Genomic DNA, 18,537 nt, shown 5'->3' with positions numbered 1-18,537 from the left:
TTCTTAAAAATTAAATTAAACAATATTATTTTATTTTATTTTTTAAAATTAATTATTGAACTGATGGGGTCTATAAATTAGCTCCACCTATGAAAGTAATGCAGGTGCTAAGTGGAGAGTTAAAAAAAGGGCTTTTCATTACTTGTTTTTCATGTTCCAATCGGAAACTAAACAAAATGTTAAAATGTTTTTTTCTCTTTTATAAATGTTATTTCTACAAAATCATTAATAAGAAAACCACAACCAATAATAAAGTGAGGCTAACAAAAAAAATAAATCAATTAAAAAAAATAATATTAAAATTATCAAAAAAATAAAAAATTTATTTGTTTCACTTTAATATAATTGGCTTTTCATTTTTTTTTCATTGAAGTATAGATAAAAAAAAAAAAAACTATATTTATAATATTCAAAATAACATCTCCGCCCGGAAATGCTCTGACCGTGCCATCAAGATGTGGAGCGCCGTTCTTGTCATCACCGTTGACACAAAGTTAGATGTTCATAATTCGGGCCCTTTCTAGCTTAATTTCAGCTGATTTGTCCATCAAAGAGAGACAGTAATGTTGTTTGGAGTACTCAAACAAAGGGGTAGGGGCCCTCTTCTGCCCAAAGCTCCTGAGGGACGTCGCTGGCGTGCGTGCTGCTTTGTTTTTCAAAGAGTTGGCAGAGTAAGCCCAGACTGGGAACTTGCGAGTGGCTGCGGTTGCGCAACTCAGAGAAGGGATCACCCTGAGTTTTTGCAGCTGAGCTACGGCAATATTAATCCTCCATGCAAGCTCAAAATTGCCCAGCTGCAATACGATGCAACATATCCGCAGTTCAGCTGCTAATCTGCTTTCCAGGAGTTTCACCACCTGAAGCAAAGTGATACTGCAATCGGCGAGGATGGACGGTACTCCTTCATGCAGTGCCTCGAGGAGTTAATTTGACTATAGAATCCGATAGTCATGCAAAAAAGAAGAAAGAAAAAAGGCGTCTACCCTGCCTTAGAGCTCATGCACGCTCTCGCTTGTATTAAACTAGTTATTTACCATTGTATGTGAACTGGATTTTTAAACTATTTTGGTCAGCTGTTTGCTTAGTTTTCCTCGTGGGAGATAAATACAAGCAAAAAAGGTGGAAAGAACACTCCTTTTCCTCCTTGCAAGTTTTTACTCCTTGAAGTAGGTCCATTTGATAATTATAACAATTTATATGGTTATTTGAAGATATTATAATTGTGGTGTTTTCAAGTTTCAAAATAGTATATAGTTTTATTTATTGTATTTCGATTATTTATCTTATTACTTAGTTATTTTATAGTTTGGTTAATTGCTTTGTCATCATGATAGTTATAAATAGTTAAGTATAATTCCAATAAATAAAAATTATTGTTACCTTATAAATAATATTATATGAGTTGAAAAGAACATTTTTATTTAGTTATAAACTAAAAAGCATTCAAACTCATCTAAATATTATCCCATTATTGTTTGTGTAATTATAATCTTAAAAAAGTAACAAATTAGCCTCTAAGTAAAACAAAATTTCTAAACTTTTTACTTCCAATTCGAGCATAGCGGGACAAGCCAGACATAATCTTAAAAGGGTAAAAAGGTAAAAAATGATATTCTAAAGAGGAAGGAAGAAGAAAATCGACCTGTCGTTTAATTATGGTGTCATACCAGAAAATCAAAGGTCCTCTTTAGTGCCGCGAAACAAAATAAAAAACCACCATCTTCACAATCGCCCCATCAAGATTTTCCAAAAAGATCCGAACTTTCTTCATTTTTTTTTTTCAAAATTCTAAATCCCCCAATTCAGTTCAATTCAATTCTCTCTCTCGTTCTTTTTACCTCGCAAAACCCTAATTTCTGGCAAGAATGCTTATTTTGTAGATGGGTTTTGGATTTCTAGGGTTTTCGACTTAAAAAAATGGGTGCTTTAACAAGTAGTGGTAACCACCAAAGAGATCACCCATGTAATTATAACCCATATTCAAATTCTCCAGATTTTCACATCTCTAAAAAGCCCAGATTCTCTACCATGCATCAAACCCGTAAATTCAACAACCAAACCCTAGGTTCTTCTAACAGTATTGCCTCTAGAATCTCTAAGTACCCAGAAACAGCTACGAAGTTTCGCCGAGAGGTTCATGCCCCTTGTAGTTTTCAGAAATTTACCTTGTCCACGGTTAAAAGTGGTGGTTTTAGTGAAAAGGAGAGAAATCTTGGTCGTGAAGGTGATGTAATGGGGAATTTCTTGAGCAGAAAGTTGGATTATGCGAAACAAAGCGCGTTTGGTGCGATTAGGTATTTGGTCGAAGAGAAAGAAGTGATTGATGTTGATGATGAGAGTGAGAAGACTGAGAAAGAAATTGTGTCTGAGGATTCTAGTATTGAAGAAGTTGAGGTTTTCGAAGAGGATGGAAGAGAGGGAGGGTCTGCGGTTTCGGACTGGATGTTGCGAAATGGGGTTGTGGGCAGTGAGAATGATGGTGATGTTAAAATTTTGGAGGAGAGATCAGTGGTTACTATTGATGGGAATTTAGGTGTTGAGAATACAGGGAAGATGTTGAGTTCATTGGCATTGAATAATGAATTTGGGGTTTTGACTGTTGAGACTTACAAGAAGTTGTTGGTGGATACAGAGAGGAGGAACGGGAGATTGGGATCATTGAAATTTGAGATTGAATACAATGAGAAAAGGTGGGATTCATTTAAGGCCTTGCGACCTGTGAAGAAGGAACCTGTGGAGGTGAGTTTTCCTAGTTGTTTTATTGAACTTGAGTTTTAGGTCTTCATACATTGTTTTGTTAGGGAGTTTGAGTGGTGTTTCCTTTTTTAGTTTAGGAAGAAGTATCTTTCTTAGCATGCCTATATTTTTATTTTTTTAATGAAGTGTTGTTCTACTGGAAAAAATGATTTTCAGGAGATATCGCGAGAGCCTTTTATCCCTCTTACACCTGAGGAAGAAACCGAGGTTAAACAAGCATTTTTTCCCAACAATAGGTATATTTGATCGATATTTCCTTTTGATTGCATTATTGATATTGCTGAGATAACATTATGTTGTTCATTTCGGTAGGAGGAGGGTCTTGGTCAGTCATGGCTATTCCAATATTGATATTACTGGACAAATTTTGCACTGCCTTGCACCAGCAGCATGGTTGAATGATGAGGTGATGATTTTGGATTATAGTTTTTTTGATAGTTATAGTTACCAATGTGTTTTCCCACTTTTTGTAGATTGAAGTTAATGGTTCATGCATATATTTAAAATGTAATGTTACCGAGAATTAGTTATTTTACTGAGCTGCTAATATGGTTTTGTTGATACGTTTGTGTTTTCTTTTTTCAGGTCATAAATTTGTACATGGAATTGCTCAAAGAAAGGGAAAGGAGAGAACCAAAGAAGTTCCTAAAATGTCATTTTTTCAATACCTTTTTTTACAAAAAGGTATGTAAATTTACTCTTTGCCCTTCTATCTTTTTAAACATGAGTCCTACTGTAATGCATGGAAGTATTAAAAATAGTGCTCTTGGCAGCTATGGTTCAATTTTCTTGATAGTTAGTGAAGTTTGAGATGTCAATTGTGTGAGCCTGTTTCTCCGCTTTATGTCCCCCCCTGGCATTGTTCATCCTTTTCTTACTGTTATTTATTCTCAATTCAAATAACTAATTTCTCTGGTCTTGAAAAAGTTCTTTTCTGTGATGCTTCCTTCCGAGTCCATGTTTCCTAGTCAGCAACAGTTAGAAAAAGATAATTCCCGAAGCTCAACACCCCTCCCCCCTCAAAAAATAATAAATAAATAAATAAATTAACAGAGCTGTTCATTCTATCCTGTTGCAGCTTTCTTCTCATAATGATTGCATATGTTATTAGAGTTCAGAATTTTTCTTATAATTATTTGTTTATTGTTTTTCTCTTGTTTCTGACTGTGTTTGTTGTGTTTTGGCTGTGATTTTCTTTTTTTTAAGCTTGGAATATAACCTAAATGTTAATATCCAGTTAACAGGTGGAGGCAAGGGTGGCTATGATTATAGAGCTGTCAAAAGATGGACCACAGAAAAAAAGTTGGGATATTTCTTGATTGACTGTGACAAAGTAAAACAACGCAAATCCTTTCCACTTTTCTGGCACTTATTTTTGTTCACTGTTAGTTGTCATATTCTTATTTTTTCTATTTTGCTCAGATATTTGTCCCTGTTCACCAAGAGATACATTGGTGTTTGGCAGTAATTAACAAAAAGGATCAGAAGTTCCAGTATCTTGATTCACTCAAAGGAAGGGACAACAGAGTTCTTGAAAGTTTGGTATGTTTTGTTTTGTTGTCTACATATTCGTATATCTAGAGCATGCCACTAACTAGTTCAAGGGACCTTGTAGCTAAAGCATCAACCTCTCTATTTGTAATTGACTTGGTTCCATTGAGACTTCTTTGGAAGCTAATGGACCATTGATTGCAGCCGTTTCTATACTTTTCAAAAGCCTGTCCCTGCAACTAAACTCTTAAGTCTGGAAGCCTGCAGTTAAAAAGTTGGATTACATATTGAAGGATAAAGATTATGCCCTTTATGCATTTCCATTTTTCCCTTAGTGCATAGCAGATGCTTGTTTGATCCAACTATATATATAGATGGCTACTAACATTCGGGTGAGGAGTTTACTTTTAAAAGCACTAAATGATGCATATAATTTCCTTTTGCACGTCCTATTTAATGCTATGAAATCATCTCTCCAAAAAACAGATTTAAAGAATAAGCTCCAATCAGCAAACGGCTTGTATTAGGCTCCTATATGGGATACAGGACCTTCTAGGTAGGCAGACATGCCTCTGATACGTTTTTGGGGAGAGCAGTTTCCCCTTATGATAGAAAAGGATGCTTTGATTCTGGCCATGTTTTGCGAGAATCCTTTCAGAATTCTTTGGGGTCAAAAGGGTTTGGTGATTTTCTGAAATTAGTTAGGTTTTGGAGCTGGTATCATTATTTTGCAGAATTTACTCTAAAGTCTAGTCGATCACACAGGTTTTTCCTTTGATTAAATTCTTGAGAGAATTGTAAACTATAGGATTTATAAGAAAGATAGTGTATTGAGGATTGTGGAGGTGTGCATGTATGAATCATCTTACAAAGGGTCTTTGATCTTCTGAAAGTTGGTTAGGTTTTGGAGCTGGTATCATTACTTGCAGAATTTACTCCCTCAAGTCTAGCTGATGAAACAAATGTTTTTCCTTTGATTATATTTTTTAGATGTTTGTAAAGTAAGGATTTGTGAGACAGATAATTATTGAGGACTGTGGGATCGCTCATGTATGACCATGAATTATGAGATTAATGTGCAAACCTCAAGTTTTATCTCTGGTAACAAGTGTGTCGCTGTAGCATTAAGATGGTTTATCTTGTATTCAGGAAATTTGAGTTGTGAGTCTGTGACCTTGCACTTCAATGGCTCCAAATCTTTATGCTTATTGCTGTTAGTTGCAAAACTGAAAAAGAGGGGGAAATGAAAAATATATGGGAAAAATGCTCAATCACACAACTTCTTCAATCTTGGCTGATGTTGTTTATTTATGTTTACCAGGCTAAATACTATGCTGAAGAAGTTAAAGACAAGAGTAAGAAAGACATTGATGTAAGTAATTGGGAGCGTGAATTTGTTGAAGACCTTCCTGAACAGCAGAATGGGTGTGTATTCGTTATTCTTATGTCATTAATTTTCTCTTGGAATCTAGTGGCATATATATATATATTGTTTGCTACCATTTGTTGAAAAAAAAAAAAAAAGTCTGTAAATCATCACATCTGCTGAAGCTTGTGAGAGGGTCTAAAAGAAATACCCTGTTAAAAGCTTAACTTCTACAATAAAGAATGAATGATAAAGAAATACAATTTAACTCAACTAAGCCTCAGTGGCAAAATAGTTGGGGCAGCTAAATGGTCCAGCCTTTTTGGTTCTTTCATGATCCCGTGGACTAGATTTTTTGTGAGCTGTTGTGATGTTATATCTATAAATGGCAAAAGTCTGTCAAATGATCCATAGAATTAGCAGGGTTTCCTCCCTGGCTTTACATTTAAAATTGGTATGTAGAAAGAGTCGAAAGGAGCTTAACATGCTTTAACGTGGATGCAATTATTGTTCTCTTTCTTTCTCTGTTGTCTTAAATGTTGCATTTTCCCTTATGTGATGAAAATATGATTGGCTTTAAAAAATTTAGGATATGGTGAGCTGTTAAGTTTTAGGCTGAGGTTTCTTAGTCCTGACCCATATTCATTGTTATTGTTCATTCTAGTGGGTCATAACTTGATTTTAACTGCTTTGTTAAGGAAACAAATGGGCACGTGTACAATGTAATGCTTACACGGTATTAGAAAATGATGGATTAATTGATAAAAGAATCTCAATTTACTCATTCTAGTGGGTTATAACTTGATTTTAACTACTTTGTTAAGGAAAGGAACAGGCACGTGTACAATGTAATGCTTACTCGGTATTAGAAAATGATGGATTAGTTGATAAAAGAATCTCCATTTACCGCTTGACTTTGTCTGAGTTTCCTTATATACTTTTTGGATAATACTTTCTTACCGAGTATCATTGTTATCTTGTCTATGCTGTAAATGTTTTGAAGAAACCATGTTACAAATTTACGCGGGCTACTTATGGTGCTTCATCGCTGAGGTGCCCATGTTCCCTTAACATCTCCATCAATTCTTTTCTACACTGTAACTGTTTTGTAAGAGTTCCCTCAAGGAACTAGTATGTGTTCCTGAAGTTCAGTCCATGTGTAGCTTCAGTCTGGTTGTGTGGACTTTCCCAATTCAATTCTGCTAAACACCTTGATCCACACAAGTTGTTTATATCAACTATTTAAATTATTTCTGGTATTAACATCATTTCCCTGTAAATAGGTATGACTGTGGTGTGTTTATGATCAAGTATGCTGATTTTTATAGCAGAGGTATAGGACTTTGTTTTGGCCAGGTAAGATGATTACGGGTTTAGCAATGCTGGTATATTTTCTCTTGTATTAACAAAATTTGCTTAGTTCTCTAATTTATAGTTATTAGCCTGCATTAGTTGAAGATTAGAAATATGGAATTTGAAAGCCCATCCACCTGTCATAGATAAACAGCTTTGATGGCTTCTTTTTCTCCAATGGCCTCATCGTGGTGGCTATCATCACTTGTTGTTCAAGGTTTCAAGCCAATGAACCAACTGGTTGATCTGCCAGTAGGGGTCAGTCATCCAATGATACCCCCTTTGTCTATGGAATGGATGCCACACTCCTGGTCAGATTGCTAAAAGTCCTTACAAGAGAAACCTCATTCCTTTTTTTTCTTTTGTGGTACAATAAAACCTATTTATTTATGTTTCTACATATTGAGTCATCCTGGAAACAAATCTTGGGCAACTATGTAGGAAACCAATAACTGTTGTCACCCGAAAGCTCAAATCTATATTTCCTTTGTTTGTAGGAGCACATGCCCTATTTTCGGTTGAGGACAGCCAAGGAAATTCTGAGATTGAGAGCTGACTGATTGAAAGTGTACATGTCCTCAAATAACATGTATCCATTATTTTGTATTAGCGATTCTGCAATCCGCCATATTTGACAGATGATTATAAATTGCCTGTGCCCTGTGAATAGAGGAGAGGGTCCTTCAGCCTTCTTCAAGTGTCGATCTGGTAGCAACACAAGCAGCTCCAGTTTACCCCGATCATATAATCGATCAAAGATTATTCCTTGTGCAATGACCAGTACAATATCGATGATGAACATGGCAGGACTGGTGGCTGGTAAGATGAGTGCAAGCTGAGTTGTGAGGGATTTTGTTTTTGCAAGAGTTGATCTAGGAAATGTCATGGTTTTTTGTAATTTCCAGAAACGAACGAGGATTTTGCTTCTCTTCTCACGCGTGTTATTTGCTGTCTGCTCGTTCAATTCATTCAACCTGGCTATTTTAGCCGTCCTACCGTGGTGGTTGGTTCATAATTGTAATGATCAAGTTTCTGCTTCTTGGGAAAAGAGAAGTACATGGTGGTCGTTTCCTTGGAGTATTTTAGAATTCTAACATGTTTGAACAGAACTGCTGTTAGAGAATATACTGTTTTTGAGAATAATAGATGTTAACGAAATCTTGTCCCCTATAATTTAAAATTTAATAAAAGATTTAATGATCTAGAAATGAGACTCCAGAGTGATACTTGATTTGTTAAAATTAAATTAAATTTTATTAATTTAAAATAATTAAAGTTATGGAGAATAAGTGTAAATAATTAGAAGATATTCACCCTTCTTTTCTTGTGAGTTGGGGAAGGTTTGTCCTCCCATTTTTCCTTTATTCCTTAATTTATATGTACTTTAATTTGATCCATTCAAATTGTGTTTTAATTTAGGGTTTTACTTGGTGTTTTTTTTTTGTTGGCTTTGATACCAAAATCTTGCAATAACAAGAGAAATTTTTTGTGCTTTATCTTGCAAAACAAAATAAATTTTGATTAATTTAAATAATTAAGTTTTAAAGGGTTAAAATTAAAAATATAACAAATCGAGGAACTACGGTAAATATAGGCTGGTGTGTACAACACACACTAGCATTTTAGACATTTTTATAATCTTTAGATAGCTCGTGAAGTGGTTATAGACTAATTTGTCATCAATGTTTTATTATTTTTTTTCTTTTCCTCTCTAATTTTCATTAATGATTCAAAGTTTTAGGATGATTCTTTTATTTATTAAGATTTTAATTTTGATTTTTTTATTTTAATTTTAAATTTTTTTGGGCTCTTTTATAAAATTTCATTTTGTTTTCAATTTTATATTTGTGATATGTTATTTTTTTAAATTTGGTCTTCATTATTTTTATTTTTGTCATTTTGTTAAATTAATTTTTCTTTTCAATTATGATATTCATTCTTTTAATTGTTATTTTTTTAATTCTTTTATATAATTGATTTTTTAAAAGTAACTCTTTAAAATTTGATTGAATTGGAATTCATAGTTTTTCAAAAAAAGCACTTTTAGTCTAATAATTTGAATTACATATTCAAAAACTTAACATGGATTAACATCAATTTTTTTTTGTTTTCTTAAATTTTTTTTATTTTAATTTTACCATTCAAAATTAATTTTTTTATTAAAAAAATTAGCCATTATTTTTTTTTACTTACTTTTATTACTCGGGTTATAATTTATCTTTAATTTACTTGTCTTTTATTTAATTGTAAACAAGAATTAGACTCCATCAATTTTCGTTTTGTTTTTTTTTTCCAGGAAATGCAAATAGATCTTTTTTTTTTCATCATCAAACTAAAATAAAACAATCACAATTATCAAATATATAATCTGAATTGTCGATCTTCCATCTATAGAACATGCTTGCAGCGTTGCGAAAGAAAAAATAATTCAACTCGCCGCGTAACTCAAGCCCCAAATATAGCCTATCAAACACGTTTACATATTCTTTTTGCATTTATCTTTTTATCCTCAAACGCTAATAAAAAACAAAGCGCATAATTTGAGACTACCACTGATTCAGACATCGCTTGAAATTCTCTTTTCCTATTAACGATTCAGTACAATGTTGAGTTAGCTCAAGGAGCAATCCGGGTCATAATTGGAAGAAGGGTAATTGCAGAAGACCAAGGAATTATACGGTATCTATTTCAATCTGTTTTTTTTTTTTTTTAATTTCAATTTCCTGAAATTTACCTTGAACAACATCCCAAGCCACAAACCCATACATGTCATCAAACTCGTGTACACAATCCCGTTTAACACACCCATTAACATCAATGAACATGAATCCCCACCGCCACAACAGCCAAAAGCCAGGATGCCAACAGCAACATTTGTCCTTGAGCACAGTCGATGTGGAGTCCAGTTGCATTAGACACTGACAAAAACCAAACACCATTCCCCCGCTTGCTGACTGCAAGAGTCAAATTTAAGTTCATAGAAGGGAATTAATTATATACAGGTAATTGAGATTAAATCTCCTTTGCTGGAGCCAATTATATTGAATCAACAAGGACAAAATCATGTTGTTGTAAAATACATGAGATGAGAAATTACAAGACAGGGCAGGATGCCTCGGCGTAGCAGGCAACGCAAGTGCTGCATTAACGAGGAACTCTCTTCCGACTAAGTATCTCCTGTTCTTTTAGTCGATGCTGGAACCTAGCAAGGCGTGCTTGAAGGCTAACCAGGCCAGCTGCCTTGCGCGACAGCACAAAGCTCAACTGGGTCACATAGTTGTCAATCAGACTGCCTGGTTGGTCAACTTCCGCCAACAGTTTCATTTCCTGGTACACAAAGCCACACAGCATTAGCACCCTGATGCTGATCATGCAATTAAAACAAAAGGAAGCAACGCAAGTGGATGGGTGTTCACTTACTTCACGAACAATCTCCATTGTATCCTCTATTTCTTTTCTATGAGCAGCGATTAGGGCCTCTTCTTCCTAGAAAATCCCAAAAAGATTATCAATTACGGGCACAATAAATATCTAACTAGACTGCACAAAAATTAGTCAAAATACCATATATACTACCAACCTCTAGTATTGCATTTATATTCCCATCAGGAGGATAAGGTTCATACTGTCGTGGTCCAGTGTTACTTGCACTGAAGTTTCCTGTATTCTGCTGCTTTGAATTTCCAGTGGGGAGATCAGGTCCACTGCCATCTTTTTTCAACCAGTTCCCTGATTTTTCTTCTCTGGATCCTTTTCTGCAGGTTGGTGACACCTTCGGCACTTTCTCTTCTGTATCAACTGAGTGCTGGGTGTACAATGAATGGACCTTTTGACTCGTCAAGCCACCAAAGGAACTGCTACTTTCATACCTCTCCCTGTCTGCTAAGCCAGAGGTCAACCCGCTTTCTTCTCGTCCATTGTATGAAAAACCTGATGTAAAACTTGAGGGCTGTTTATCATAATCAACAGTAGGATTGACAGATGGAGTTTCTTTTTCCACAACCCTTCTACCCATATCTGGCACTTTGACCTCTTGTTGCTCATAAACACCATCAACATCAGCAGAGACTGGCAGAGATGATATAGAGGAAGCATCCTTATTAGTTGGTGGTAATGAACTTACAGCCTGATCCTTTTTTGCATTCCCACTTTTAGAAAGACTTTTAACCCTGTCATTTAGATAAGCATGCTTATCATTGAAGGGACAAGAGACCACTGCAACTATATTTCAGTTGAAGCAATAGGAACATGCTTACCTATCTGCATATCTCAATGTATTGAGTGTATGTTCACATGAGCCGGCATTTGGGGATATGCAAGAGATCATAACTGTCCTAGAGTTGCCCACAAAAGAATCACGGAGTACTTCTGTGAGCTTGCTCCCCCGGAATGGTATATGGATCTGGTCATTGTCCAGAGCACGAATGCACTCCTTGAGAGCCAAAAGGCTCTTGTTGATTTCTGCACCTTCAATCCTGCAAAAAACCATATGGAACATCATGAAGTGCAAAACTGCCTTCCCAACAACAATCCAAAGCCATAGTGATTGTTGAACTACCACATCAGACAAGAAAACTTTTTGCAATGAGTATAACATATCCATCATCAGTGGTCATGAGGATGGACATCAGGCAAGATGATAGTGTCAATCTAGTTTATGCTGTTTCATGTACCATTTGGAGAATGAATCCCATCGGTACAAGACTGGCATTGGTAGTTTAGGTGCCAGGAACCAGAAAAAAATGCACTAGTTTTAGAGAAGTCTTAACGTGGATCTCTTACTGAATCTTTAAACTACCCCCACAGCAAACATAATGTGATGGATCAAGATACCAAAAAAATAACATGACCTGACTCTCCTAAATAAAACCTCGACAATACCAGCTAAAATCCAGCACCTTAATTAGAAGAAAATTAGTTCGCCCGCCTCCAGCTCAATGAATTCTAAACATGTGTATGGGATACTCAGCTGATTGATGGCCCCAGTGAACCATGCAATGCCAAAGAGGCAACCAGATTGCAAAAGATAGCACTACCAGTCTTCATCACAAAACCAAAATCCATTGAATAGTTAAACACTGCCTGACAGAGGTGCAGGAAGAATGGGAAGATCTTTGAAAAAATTCATTCTAGGAATTTTGAAATTTTATTTGTTTTACGTAGCAAACTCATTTACCTTGAAATCCTGAAGGTTTCTTCAGAAAATTAACTTTATCAAACGAAGTAACTGCTTCAGACATAATAAATGAGTAATTAGCATCTCTACCATAGAAATTTGTATTTTTCTGTCCCCAAATTCTTTAAACAGACCATGCTCAAAAGAGAAAAAAATCTGGGGAAACCTGCCCTATTGGCACACTAGTCATGCAGCAAAAACAGGCCTTGATGTTGTTGATCAACAGATCGTATTTGATTGGCATGAAATAATAGATGGATTCTTCAAAACTCAAGCAATGGAGTAGAGTAAGTAATTAACAAAAACCAGAGTAATGAACTTGAAGTTAGAGCAAAAGAGGAGATGAAGAGTATGGTTCAGATAAACAGTACCTGGTTTGCCGGTCATTGTCAGTGGTGTCTGCGCCTCGTTCACTGCCAGCAAGATCAATAAATGAAATTTTCCCAACTACTTTTCCACTTTTAGACTCATTCACATCATTGTTCCTCCTAGAGTCCTTCACTTCACTGTGCTTCTTAATGGCGAGTTGTAAAATAGCATGTGATCTTGAAGATTCTTCATTGGCACCAGTAGATCCTGTACTTCTGGCAGCATTCCCCTTCTCAATAAATTCCTTAACAATTTGTACATCAGAAACTTCAAATTCTTGCAGTCCAACAATGCAAACTTGTTGCCTACCATCTTCTCTCATACAAAGTTTCCTAATTGAGAAGAACAATTGAATTCAGCATGTGGTTGAACTCATTAACCATTCACACTTCAAGACTTTTAGACACATGAATGAACACAAACATCAAAATTATTCTGAAGAAAACATATGGCCTGCTTGACAAGGGACACTGCTGCTTCTATGGTTACACTTTAATTAACTCAAGTTATGAAGCTAGCCCAAAAATTTTTTAAGAAAAAAGTGAAGAAATTACCGTCTGTAAATGGATGTTACAGATTCAAAGTGAAGGTGAAATTACAAAGCAAATGGATATTATAAAATTATTGTTAAAGAAAAAAAGTCCTTTTTATTACTTCTTATGCCACAACCACACTGGAGAAACTTATACAAATGTGACTTTTAAGTCACCATAGCAAGCACCCACGGAACACGGTGACTGAGGAATCATATCAGCCAAGGTTTCAAGTCATATTTATCCCCATTACAAACTGAATCTAATAGATACACAAGTTCTGAAGACAGTTTTTTTAAGGGAAAAAAAAAGAAGAAATAAACCAGTTTGAACAGGGAAACACTAACTTTCTTTCACTGAGAAGATCAAAGAGTTTTCCACCATAAATTTCAAAGAAGCTAAGCCACAATTTGAATCTCTGATTACGATAAACTGGCTGATGCAACAATCTAACAAGATCTTCAGCAGCTCTAAGAGGCAGGGGCTGCATTGTGAATGTCTTACCACTACCTGAAATAAAAGCAGCATCAGGATTTCAGCTGTGCAGAAGAGTTTTAACTGAACTTGACTTCAGAAAGAGGCAGCATCTTTGAAACAAAAACTTCAAAGTCAAGATAAGTAATGAATTAACACCCCCCCTCCATGGCTTCCACCACAGAGAAACCAAAACAAATGTGCAGAAGGTGAAAACAAGTGAAAGTGCTGTATGGAATTATTATTTTTTTTCAAAATTCATAGAAACATTGATCCAGAGACTTAACCTGGGACAATTTATAAAGAAAATGTATCAACAGAAAAAAAATGGACATAATGAGGAAAAAATATAGCAAGCATCCATCAAAAAGGATTTCTACCTGTCTGACCATATGCAAAACATGTGGCTTTTGTTCGCTGAAAAATGGTGGGAATAATTGGTTCCACAGTAACCCGATATACCTGTTTCAGAGAGGGAAGCAATCATTTCTTTGAGCCAACCAATAAAAAATTAAAAAGGAACTACTTCACTAATAATAGACAGAAAGATGAATGGATTAGAACAAAAAATGTCATTTGAGCTGAATTCAAGCATAAAATATATTGCTTATTGGTCATAAAAATACTCTCATGATTCACACATTCTCTTAACTGAAATAATATTTTCACATTCTTGTAACTAAAAGCAAGCATGATTCATAGTGGTGGTTACATTTCAACTTCTATCCCTGACAGAAAAGACATTACCTCATCATTGGTGACCTGCTCATCTAGAACAGCATCAAAACAGAACTCATGCTTCTCGACATATGCAGTCAAATCCACCTACCATGTTGGAATGAAATATCAGTCCTCTGAAGATGACAAATGAAGAGAAAGAGAACAGTCTGCCAGGACTACTTCAACAAAAAAAAATCAACTGGCATCTGAAAAATCTTAACAAAAATATTGTTTTTAAGACTTTTTTTCAACATCATGGACACAAACCTTTAGCTTGGGCTCATGGACAGTCAAAGCATTGTCATACACGGTTACAATGTCATCCTCCTTCCTAGCAAGCTCTTTCTTGTTCAGCGGTCTTTTGCGTACCTATGGCACAGATATCATATCATCAAGAGCTTTCCAGGCAACTTTCTCATATGCTTGTGAATGAATCAAACGGAAAACAGAACAAAAACAAACAGGATATCATCCACATGCCAGGATTGACTAAGGCTGGATAAAAAGGATTAATAAGGTGAAGACCAACAAAAATTAAGAAGGTTTTCCCAGTCTGTCATGCTAGCTAGTATAATGTGATTCTGCAAATACTTTCTGGAAATAAAAAAAAGCATTGTTGCCCGTGGCACATCTCATAAAGGCTTGGTTCCAACATTTCTCCTTAAAAAACCACAGATTTGGGATTGACTTGGTTTAGTAACAACATCTAAGATAGCTTCTCCTAAATACCAAAAAATAGCAATACAAGTTTTTTAAGTTAGAGCAAAATAATAGGGGAATCCAAGAATTGAACTTGGTAGACGTAGCAGTGAATTAACTAAAATTAGAGTTTTAAGTCTATATCATTAGTAATGGATTGACTAAGGCTGGATAAAAAGGATTCATAAGGTGAAGACCAACAAAAATTAAGAAGGTTTTCCCAGTCTGTCATGCTAGCTAGTATAATGTGATTCTGCAAATACTTTCTGGAAATAAAAAAAAAAAGCATTGTTGCCCGTGGCACATCTCATAAAGGCTTGGTTCCAACATTTCTCCTTAGAAAACCACAGATTTGGGATTGACTTGGTTTAGTAACAACATCTAAGATAGCTTCTCCTAAATACCAAAAAATAGCAATACAAGTTTTTAAAGTTAGAGCAAAATAATAGGGGAATCCAAGAACTGAACTTGGTAGACGTAGCAGTGAATTAACTAAAATTAGAGTTTCATGTCTATATCATCAGTGATGACGCAATTCTTCTCCCAACAAAAATGACAAGTTTTCACACCAAAATTTTGTGCTCACAACTTTACCATGTTTCTTCATGCGGGCACATAAATGAAATCATGCAAACCCACAGAATCTTGCTACCCTACAAATCAACTTACCACAACTTTAATTTTAGCCACATTATTTTCCTTTGAGCTGTTCTCTTTTTCATTAGTAGGGAACGGAACTGACAGATCTGCATCAGCTTGCTCTCTTTGTTGTCTGCTACTATTCACGTTGAAATCATTTTCAAATCCTTTTGAAGCACCAGGCATCAATGGTGATGGATCGAATGGTTCTGGGATGACATGCTGAAAAGGATATGAAAACATCAATAAAAGGGTACAAGGGGCAGTATCCTCCCAATATCAAGCAAACAAAGAGAGAGAAAGAGGAAGACAATACTGAACATCCCAACAGATGCATCCGCTTATATGAAGTAATAAGCTGCCAAGCCAAAATGGCTAAAGGAGAATCCATCAAGAAGAGGAGGACTTATCAGAATTCCATAGCCTCAATGATTCTAAACTCCTGAATCCAATTCTAGAACCAGCAACTACTATCTACATACTGTCAAATTAATTCAGTTACTGACAGCTTCACCTTGAGAAAGAAAAGGGAAAAAAGATACAGCATAAGAGCTATAGGCCTGCTAGTGGACAGATGTGAGAGTGGATTGGTTCAAGCAAGATCACTATCTTAAAGAGCATCATCGCATAGACAGCTAAAGTTAATCCTTTTCCTCTTGTTCTTCATTCTTGCATGTGAATAGGGTTTCACAACACTGACACGTGGAGAAGGGAGAAGCAAATAGCAATATCACCTATAATCTAGTTGAAGTAAACAATTTGGTGTTAAGAACTGAATCCTTTACCGGTTGCTCATATTAAGGTCCCGGCTCTTGAAAGCAATTTAAGTAAAATTCCTCCCGCCAAGTTAGATGCAGTACCTCAGATAGAAGCTCTGTATCATCCATAGCATGAAGATCCAAAAGCCCAGCTCCAAAATCGCCCCTAAACTCTGGAGAATAAAAACCATCCGAGGAAGAAACACCAGCTGAAGTTTGGGCAGTTGGGGTGTAAGACTCGGGAACAGACTCTCCATTGAAATTGAGGTTTCTCATAAGCTTGAAAAGCCTCTGTTTCTCTTCCGCAGATTGCGCTCCATAACCCTTCAACAAAGACAACATAACCATCCAACTCAGATCCAAGGAAAACCAAAAATTCATTCAACCACATTTGCTTTACTCAACATAGTTTCTAATAGATAAATACTACAAGAAGCACCACAAGTCCACGTTCCAAACATAACTCAGCAATAAAACCTCCAAATTTGTTTCTGATCCTAAATGCACAATCACGTCAAATAGATATCCAAATAAACTCCATTAATTTACAACGAAAGCGAATTAAAAAATCAAGTACATTTTCCGTCCATACCTGCATTAAAATATTAGGCAGGAGGCGATGATCGATGCCGGTAGAAGCCATGGGAGAGGCCAGATGCTGCAAGCCGGCAGACTGAAGCCACCTAGCCATAACCGCATCGCCCGCATCACTAGTGGGACCCAAGGACCCACCAGCGCCGGCATGATCATAAAGTGCGGTTGCAGCAGCAGCAGCAGCAGCAGCAGAATTGGTTTGCTGCATCTGGCCGCCCATGTGGCGCTGCGATCGCCTTTGGGGAGCCAATTTTCAAGATCTATCTATCACCACCGCTTCACACACAGATTAAATAAACAAATAAAACGAAAAAAATTAACAATGCAAAACGAAAAAAATTAAGTAATTCAAAAGAATAAAAATAAAAGTACTTACAAGGAGGAGAGAATTCAAATCCAAAAGAGAACATGAATCGAAATTCAAACAAAATCCCGATCTTATCACACGCTTCTCTTTTATTCGATTTTGTTTACGAGAGATGAAGTTGTGAATAGAGAGAGATCCGCCAAGTGAGAGAGATATCTTTGACGCAGATCTGAAGCTGATGAAGAAGCAGTGAAAGCGGAACCCCTTTTTTATAAAAAAAAAAAAATCTTTTGGAAATAGGAGCGTCGTTGGAAATGGTTTGCCGTTTGAGAGAAGAAATGTTATTAGCAGAAAGCTCCACGCGAGAGAGGGGAGGGCGCAGAGAACGGGTTGCTTGCGATGCTGATATGGTAATTACCTCTGCTTACTTTATGAAATGGATATATATATATATATTAGACTATTATGGTTTTCATTTTTTTTTATAAAACGGCTATTTTGAAACTTTGTTTTGTGACTAATTTACCCTCCTTGTTTTTGCTTATTTTCCCTCTCTTTTTTTATTTTTTTAACATACAAAGAATTGTAATAAGTTTTTCAACTGAAAATATATTTAAATTATATTTTTTTCATTTTTAAAATTAACATACTAAAAAATATATAAAAAATATTAATGCAATATTTTTCCAAGTAAAAAAATAATTTAAAAGATAAAAGCTATTATAATACCAAATAGATATTAACAACTAAATTATTCTATTTCTAATAAAGAATTGGTATATGAAAAATATTTTTCATGGATTCTAATCCTGGATTGAATTATTATAATATAATTTATTTATCAACTAATTACATTGCATATCAAAAATATTATTTTTTTTATAATATTTTTGTGATGTAATAAAGTTATATTAACTAATATGGTTTATTATAGGCGTATTAAATGATAAATATTGAAATAAAAGGGGGGGAATCTAAGAAAAAAACGTTTTTTTTTTATTTTCCTAGGATTGATATTAATTAGGGTGGTTTGAAAACATTTAAAAAAAAACTAATTATTGTATCGAAATGAAAAATGCCATTAAACAATTATTACCCCTAAAATATCGTCTTTTAACTTTAGAGCATCAAATGAGAAAAATAATTGAAAATTGTCGGGTGCCGAAACTGATGATGATGATGGGCCCAAGCAGAGATATGCTCTTCTAGCAAAACAAGATAAATTACCCGAACATCATAAACTCACTTTATGACACCAGATTTGGAGTGGAGTTGACCCGTCGAGTTAATTAATCCTCTTC

The 18,537-nt window shown here is 35.4% G+C and overlaps 2 protein-coding genes across 3 annotated transcripts; one reads left to right on the top strand and one right to left on the bottom strand.

Moving 5' to 3' along the window:
* Window positions 1–1,623: 1,623 nt before the first annotated feature.
* On the top strand, window positions 1,624–8,120 carry LOC105114845 (ubiquitin-like-specific protease ESD4). 2 transcript variants are annotated; one of them, XR_840225.1, is made up of 10 exons: window positions 1,624–2,739; window positions 2,914–2,993; window positions 3,070–3,163; window positions 3,343–3,441; window positions 3,995–4,090; window positions 4,180–4,299; window positions 5,570–5,673; window positions 6,898–6,970; window positions 7,465–7,786; window positions 7,873–8,120. XR_840225.1 is itself a non-coding variant. In XM_011011536.1 (9 exons), exons 1-9 carry the CDS (start codon window positions 1,918–1,920, stop codon window positions 7,525–7,527), a joined length of 1,551 nt encoding a protein of 516 aa, XP_011009838.1. In that variant the 5' UTR covers window positions 1,624–1,917; the 3' UTR covers window positions 7,528–8,120. The 2 variants fall into 2 exon arrangements, 1 of the variants encoding a protein (XP_011009838.1); XM_011011536.1 differs by having other exon boundaries at window positions 7,465–8,120.
* Window positions 8,121–9,530: 1,410 nt separating this feature from the next.
* On the bottom strand, window positions 9,531–17,659 carry LOC105114844 (kinesin-13A-like). Its single transcript, XM_011011535.1, has 14 exons — window positions 17,306–17,659; window positions 16,928–17,205; window positions 16,438–16,659; window positions 15,608–15,799; window positions 14,507–14,608; window positions 14,267–14,344; window positions 13,900–13,981; window positions 13,393–13,555; window positions 12,515–12,844; window positions 11,224–11,442; window positions 10,548–11,136; window positions 10,388–10,453; window positions 10,065–10,294; window positions 9,531–9,921 (listed from the first exon to the last, which is right to left on the bottom strand). The coding sequence occupies exons 2-13, from the start codon at window positions 17,147–17,149 to the stop codon at window positions 10,112–10,114; spliced, it is 2,448 nt and encodes an 815-aa protein (XP_011009837.1). The 5' UTR covers window positions 17,150–17,205; window positions 17,306–17,659; the 3' UTR covers window positions 9,531–9,921; window positions 10,065–10,111.
* Between the last annotated feature and the right edge of the window lie 878 nt (window positions 17,660–18,537).

Source organism: Populus euphratica, unplaced genomic scaffold (assembly GCF_000495115.2).
Source record: "Populus euphratica unplaced genomic scaffold, PopEup_1.0 scaffold1076.1, whole genome shotgun sequence".
In the NCBI taxonomy this organism is placed as follows: Eukaryota; Viridiplantae; Streptophyta; class Magnoliopsida; order Malpighiales; family Salicaceae; genus Populus; species Populus euphratica.
Note: the sequence above shows the minus strand (reverse complement) of the source record. Positions and strands in the feature narration are given on the sequence as shown.